Source organism: Oncorhynchus nerka, linkage group LG15 (genome assembly GCF_034236695.1).
Source record: "Oncorhynchus nerka isolate Pitt River linkage group LG15, Oner_Uvic_2.0, whole genome shotgun sequence".
Classification (NCBI taxonomy): Eukaryota; Metazoa; Chordata; class Actinopteri; order Salmoniformes; family Salmonidae; genus Oncorhynchus; species Oncorhynchus nerka.
The window spans coordinates 61,491,980-61,499,617 of record NC_088410.1 but is presented as its reverse complement, the minus strand read 5'-3'; the positions used below and the strand labels follow the sequence as shown (position 1 = coordinate 61,499,617).

The following is a 7,638-nucleotide window of genomic DNA, read 5'->3' as shown; positions in this document are numbered from 1 at the left end:
TGTGTGTGGACCATGTTAATTCCTTAGTGATGTGGACAACAAGGAACTTGAAGCACCTGACCCGCTCCACCTCAGCCCCGTCGATGGCCTTCCGTTTCCTGTTGTCCACGATCAGCTCCTTTGTATTGCTGACATTGAAGGAGAGTTTGTTGTCCTGGCAGTCACTGACTTCCTCTCAATAGGCGGTCTCATCGTTGTCGGTGTTCAGGCCTACCACCGTTGTGTCATCAGCAAACTTAACGATGGTGTTGGAATCATGCACGGAAATGCAGTCGTGGGAGAACAGGGAGTACAAGAGGTTGCCTACTCTTGCCACCCTCCCAGTTGCAGAGAGAGGTGTTCAGTCCCAGGGTCCTGAGCTTAGTGATGAGCTTGAAGGGCACTATGTTGTTGAATACTAAGCAGTTCAACATCATGCTGTTGATGACATAGCAGTGAGCACTCACCCAAATGCACCTTCAGCAGTGTCTACTCAGATTTGTTTTTGGACAGAGAGGAAGAGGCGAAGCAGACCAATAAGCAGATTAATAAGATAGCCAATAAGCAACTAGGCAATTGGCAGTTCCAGCCTTTGAGACAATGGCCCCATTGATAGGGCAGAGACAAGACCATCTCGTCATATACATTATCTTTGGTTTGACGGACCAAATGCAAACAGGCAAAACGAAAGACAGCCATAGATCATTGCACATCAGTGATTTGAATGAAATCCACTTAATAGTCTAAATAAAACCTTTGTTTCACTAATTGTGATGCATATGACTTTTTACATTGAAGACCGTGGATATTTTCCATGACATCAAGAATCGAAGGTTCTTCGCTCTCTGATGACATTTGGTTTGGGTCCTAATTGTATCTGGCATAAATTCAGACAACTACCGGTAGCATCCCGTTGCCTACGTCACCAGTTTTTACCGAATGCGATGGAACAGCGTGGAATGAAAATCTTAAAATCTTTCTAGCGGTGGCTGAAATTCACAAACAGGTCATTACTAATCATTGAATGTTGAATTGCATTTTTGTTACACGTTAGAAACCGTTCAGCGCAGTAGCATGCATGCATGTTCAGTGTGATTTACCATTCATTTCTTTTGATTACGTTACTTAACTGGCACAGAGTTTCTAAACCCAGACGCGCAACATCGCGAGACTTCCGGGAACAGCCATGTCAATGGGAGAAGTGTAATTTGTTCCCGTGGTTGTACCTTTTTAAGATTTCGAGACAAGGTACAACCTAGATTCGAGCCAAAGTCTTAAGTGGTTGAATTTGTAATTACTGCTACCTCGTGAAAGTGATTAACAAAGTTTTAAAATGTTCGTCAGCACCTGAATATTGTAGTGCCTTTGAGTTTACTCCGTGCACATGCGCAGTTTGTCGCCCGATGTTTCTCTACGCATGAGCAAAGATAGTCAACGTCGTATAAGTGTGATCGGGGATTTCTATTTATAGAAGCAGTTTCAGACGATCTTCATACTGTACTGTCTTTGGTTATAGTCCCTGAACATGGAGGAAAATAGCTGTTCACTGAATGTTATGCAAGTCCTTCTCAATGAGTTGTAATGTTTACATGATTTTATTTCAGTATAATTGATATTTTCTGTGGTTTTCTTCCTCCCCAATTTTGCTTAGATGATGTCTTATCACTTGCAATCACTTGCTCGATGTGTGTTACTTGTTCTCCTTGTATGCCACTGCCAAGGAGCCAGGCAGGGACAGGATCTCAAATGTGGAGGTAAGTATTTGGACTTAATACCAATTTACTACACTAGATCCCATTTATTCTCATAATTTTATCCCAACACCCTGAGTTTCTACAATGTGCATCCACTTTTGGTCCACATGCTTTTGGTTATTCTCCGTCAGCATGTAGGGCCATGGTGGATGAGATGGAGTGGGCGATATCCCAGGTGGATCCTAAGAAAACGATCCAGACAGGGTCTTTTAGAATCAACCCGGATGGTAGCCAGTCTATTCGAGAGGTAAGGGTACCTGATGGCTACTGGGTCCTACATTGGCCTTATTTTACACATTCAATGTTATTTATTTGTAGGATTCTACAGTTGATTAGTGTTTAATGTTATCTGGTTATAATTGTTCTTTTTTTAAGCTCGCCAACATTGTGTCCCCCCTAGGTTCCCTTCGCCCGCTCGGAAGGTAACCTCCTAGAGTTGATGGAGGAGGTGTGTGAGCGGATGAAGGATTACGGGGAACGCGTGGACCCCACCACCAGCAGGAAGACCTACGAAAGGGTCACGTCTCGGAACGGCAAATCCATGGACCTCTCAGAGGCTAAACTGGATTCCAGAGTCACATCCAGCCTGAAATATGCTGTGGGTAGCTTTTTCAATTTCACATGTCGGGGGTAGGGACTAGGGATGATGACATGCTATAGCGCATCAGTGTGACTTTCTAGAACCTCTGATAATATAGTGAAGGATAATCGCAACAATGACTGCAGTTGATTGCAACTTTCACCCAAACATACCAATGCAGTAAAGGGGAAACGTTCCATATGTTTTTTTTTATTGTGGCTTGCAAGCCAATGGCTCCAAGCTCCTGCAACTCAGGGAAATGTGTCCCACTACGTCTTATGAAACCATCTTCTCCACCTTACCCCCAGTGTGAGACCATCGTTGAACAACATGAAGATGAGGTCATCGAATTCTTTGCACATGAAACGGACAACGTCAAAGACAAACTCTGCAGCAAGAGAACAGGTATGCCACTTTATTACTTGATCCAGTACATGATATTGACCACCAGAGATTACGGCACAATCCCAATACCCCCCTTAGCTCTCCCCCTCGGTGGGGGAGTGGCACTCAAACGGAGCAACTAGTGGTAGGGAGAGTTGAATAGCCCTAAGGATTGGAACATTTTCTACATCACTCACATCAGAATTTGCCAACTGATAGCCTACAACACAATTCATTGGTGAAGAGCCTTGTTTTTCAAAATGCCTGAACCGGCGGCAGTAATAGCTTTCCTTACTTCTCATGCAACATGTGTACATACCATATGAGCAACAAATGAGAACAGCAAAACAATGTGGCTGTAATGTACCCATCCTCTGGCTGTGGTTCAAAGTGGAGCTCAATTGACATTGAAATTACTAAAACCAATTCAAAACTGTAAAAATTATAATGTACTTTAGGCCTGAGGTGTGGTATATGGCTGCACTTTGGTAACAACCTAAACATTTGATCAAATAAGCCTCATTTAGCAAAGAGAAAAAAGCATTCACTTTTTTAAAACATATTTATTGCCTGTTTGTTAAATTGTAATCAGCAAAACATGACAGATAATGCGCAGTTATTCCTTCCACCTACAACACCATGCTACATGGGTGCACATTGTGCAAAACCTTTCCCTCGCCAACACATGAACACCCCCCTTCCTCCCGTCTACTGGTAGTAGCTTCAATGATAAAAAAAAATGGAGTGACCTTCACATTCAATGCTAGAAAATAAATTATTCAACGCATAAAAAAAATGCATTAATGAAGAAAATGAGGCAGCTATGGTGACGACTCTAGAAACTGCTGAAAGTCACTCCAGGCATCAGTAAATTCAAAGGATTTATTATGTAAATTGTACATACTTTTTTTTCAGCTGGAATGTAGGAAGTTCTTTCAGCCATATCTGCTTGTTTGGAGACGTCACTCTTCCATATAAAAGCTGTGCATTTATTGGCTGCAATGACTGCCAGTTTAAGGAATCTGGTTTTGCTACCAATATTAACTGGTAGAACAGAGTCATCTCCAAGAACAATAAGGGAAGGCTCTAGTGGTACCGTCATATTAGTGACATGTGATAAGCTCTGAATAATGTCTTTCCAATAATTGCTTAGTTAGTTCAGGGCAGCACAAAAACATATGCATAAAAGTGCCCACCCCTGTTTTACACCTTGGGCAAAATGGTGAATATTTAGAATTTATCTTATGCAGTCTCTCTGGTGTAAAGTAGACCCTATGTAAAATATTGAAATGCATCAACTTGTGCTTTGTGTTAAATGAAAGACGCTGAGCATCTAAAAAAGGGATTTCCCCATTTCTCGTCCTCAAAAATGAGACCAGGGTCATCATGCCACTTCATTTAAGTCTTCAGAGCTTCATTGTAACCCAACAGAGCTTGAAGACTAGAGTACATGTAAGAAATTAAAACTTTGACCCCTTTCCTCTCCAGACACAGTTTCAGTTATAGGTTTACTCATGGGCTGAATCCTACCTCCCTGCTGAGTGGCAATATAGTGCCTAACATGTAGGTACTTGAAGAAATGTGGTAACTGAAAATTAGATGCCAGTTGTTGAAAGGATGGTATGTTCACCTTCTCTATATAGATTACCAAATGTTTTAACCAAGAAATGTAATACCATTTCTCAGGGCATTGGGTAAAATGGGGTTATTATAGAAATATAAGTGTTTTTAATGAAAGGGTTTGAGACCCTTTCCACAAATGACAAAACCATCCTATTAAGTTGTTTGAAAAAAAACGTTAATAGGAAAGGGCAAGGTTTGAAAAAGGCACAAGATTTCTGGTTTGAGGTATAGCAAAATGTCATATAGCGAGACAATGTTCACACCCACCTATACGAACACCATAGATGGATGGAGATCGAAAAGCTTCTGCCAGTGGCTCTAGTGTGGTGGTTAATATCTTCACTATCAAATGAGGAGAAACTTGACACAAGTCAGTTCTACTTAAACAAAATCTTTATCAAATTATCCATTAAAGATACCAACTCAACCTACGTACGTCTACATATGGGTAGTGTAAATTGGATCTAATTATATTCCCAGTATTACTTTATCAAATCTCTAATCGATTATACACACAATTTATAATTTTCATAATCACAATCCATAAAATACTTTTAGTTACTCACAAACATTCCATTAGCTTTTTCAAGGACTCCGCAGCTATGAAGCAGTTCTCCAAACATACTCCCAGCAGGAAAAAAACAAAACTTTTTGTTTCCCGGACAATGACCATGGGATCCTCAACGGTTCTGAGTACCACTTGGTAGGAAGTTAGCAACTCTATTTGTTTTTTTTGGGGGGCCAACTAGAGGACTGAAAAGGCACCACGCCTTGCTCAAAGTTGAATTGAGACACCACTCCCACTCCACATGGCTCACTGGGTCGTCTAAAACTGAGGGGGAGGGCTAAGGGGGCGCGTTGGGATTGAGCCTTCGGACTACATGACCTACTACTGGGGATGCAGCACTTACCAAATTGTGTTTGCTGTAACGAGTTAATACAATATGTAAAAAGCAATACCAAAATGACATAACTCAATGATTTTTCTCTGCAGACCTTTGCGACCATGCTCTGCAAATCCCTCATGATGAGCTATAATTCCGTCGTGCACTGGACGCAGCTCAGCGATACGCACATCTACCTTCTACCGCGTTACAATGGGGACGAGGACTATCCGGAGTTGCTCCAGCACCAGTTGCTTAGGGATGAGGGGAGGTGAGGATTGTAGACCGATTGAACAATCTTGTAATGTGTTACTGCAATGAAGTGCTGTTTCTTACACAGACCTGTAGTAACAACAAATCACGCTGGATGATTTCACGAGTTTAAACACTCACGCTTACTCTTGAAGCAGAATGGTGAATAAAATTCTCTAACAATAGTTAGATACTGTAACTGTCCAACGTAGTTGCTGATTTTGTTATGCTTGTTGCTTTGATTCATTGTATTCTGTGAATGGAAAGGTTCGATTACACTTACGCAACACCAATTTGTTTTCTATTTTGTGTAATCTTGTCACTGTCATCTGTTTTTCATACTTTGATGGAAATATATATTTCTACAACAATCTGGAGTCATTGTTTTCAAATCAAATGTTATTTCTCACATGTGCTGAATACAACACCTTACAGTGAAATACCTACAATAAAAGTAACTAAAGAGCAGCAGTAAAATGACAATAGCGAAGGTGTGTGTATATATCTCTATGGGGTACCGGTAGAGTCAATGTGCAGGGGCACAGCTTATTTGAGGTAATATATACATGTAGGTAGTGTTATTAGTGACTATGCATAGATAATAACAGTAGCAGCAGTGTCAAATAGAGGTGGGGGGGCAATGCAAATAGTTTGGGTAGCCATTTGATTAGACTTTCAGGAGTCTTATTGCTTGGGGTAGAAGCCTCTTGGACCTAGACTTGGTGCTCTGGTACCGCTTGCCGTGCGGCAGGATAGAAAACCATCTATGATTAGGGTGGCTGAAGTCTTTGACAATTTTTAGGGCCTTCCTCTGACACCGCCTGATATAGAGGCCCTGGATGGCAGGAAGCTTGGCCCCAATGATGGTAGTGCGAACGGCCCAGTACCTCCGTAGTGACTTGTGGTCGGAGGCCCAGCAGTTGCCATACCAGGCAGTGATGCAATCAGTCAGGATGCTCAGCTGTAGAATGTTGAGGATCCATGCCAAATCTTGTCTCCTGAGGGAGAATAGTTTGCCCTCTTCACGACTGTCTTGGTGTGCTTGGACAATGTTTGTTGGTGATGTGGACACCAAGGAGCTTTAAGCTCTCAACCTGGTTCACTACAGCCCTGTTGATGAATGGGGGCGTGTTTGGTCCTACTTCTCCTGTAGTCCACAATCATCTCCTTAGGCTTGATCACGTTGAGGGAGAGGTTGTTGTCCTTGCACCATATGGTCTGGTCTCTGACCTCCCTATAGGCTGTCTTGTTGATGATCAGGCCTACCACTTGTCATTGGCAAACTTAACGGTGTTGGAGTCGTGCCTGGCCGTGCAGTCATGAGTGAACAGAAAGTACAGGAGGAGACTGAGCACACACCCGAGGGGCCCCTGTTGAGGATCAGTGGCGGATGTGTTACTTAACCTTTCCACCTGGGGGCAGCCCATCAAAATCCAGGATCCAGTTGCAGAGGGAGGTGTTTAACCCCAGGGTCCTTAGCTTAGCGATGAGCTTAGAGGGCACTATGGTGTTGAAAGCTTAGTTGTCATCAATGAATAGCTTTCTCATAGGTGTTACTTTTGTTCAGGTGTGAAAGGACAGTGTGGAGTGCAACAGAGATTGCATCATCTGTGGATCTGTTGGGGCGGTATGCAAATTGGAGTGGGTCTAGGGTTTCTGGGATAATGGTGTGAGCCATGACCAGCCTTTCAAAGCACTTCATGGCTACAGATGTGAGCGCTACGGGTCGGTAGTCATTTAGGCAGGTTACCTTGGTGTTCTTGGGCACAGAGACTACAGTGGTCTGCTTGAAACATGTTGGTATTAGACTAGACAGGGAGAGGTTAAATGTCAGTGAAAACAATTGCCAGTTGGTCAGCGCATGCTCTGAGTACACGTCCTGGTAATCTGTCTGGCCCTGCGGCCTTGTGAATGTTGACCTGTTTAAAGGTCTTACATCAGCTGCGTAGAGCGTGATCAGTTGTCTGGAACAGCTGATGCTCTCATGCATGTTTCAGTGTTACTTACCTCGAAGCGAGCGCAGAAGTAATTTAGCTCATCTGGTATGCTTGTCACTGTACCGTTCTCGGCTGTTTTTCACTTTTGTAGTCTAATAGTTTGCAAGCCCTGCCACTACCGACGAGCGTCTAAGTTGTGTAGTACGATTCGATCTTAGTCCTGTATTGAAACTTTGCCTGTTTGA

General features: G+C 42.8%; 1 protein-coding gene across 1 annotated transcript; it reads left to right on the top strand.

Annotated features, from left to right (window-relative positions):
• Positions 1-876: 876 nt before the first annotated feature.
• On the top strand, positions 877-5,827 carry LOC115143045 (protein canopy homolog 2-like). Its single transcript, XM_029683048.2, has 6 exons — positions 877-985; positions 1,631-1,733; positions 1,865-1,980; positions 2,134-2,331; positions 2,622-2,718; positions 5,315-5,827. The coding sequence occupies exons 2-6, from the start codon at positions 1,631-1,633 to the stop codon at positions 5,356-5,358; spliced, it is 558 nt and encodes a 185-aa protein (XP_029538908.1). The 5' UTR covers positions 877-985; the 3' UTR covers positions 5,359-5,827.
• Positions 5,828-7,638: the final 1,811 nt, after the last annotated feature.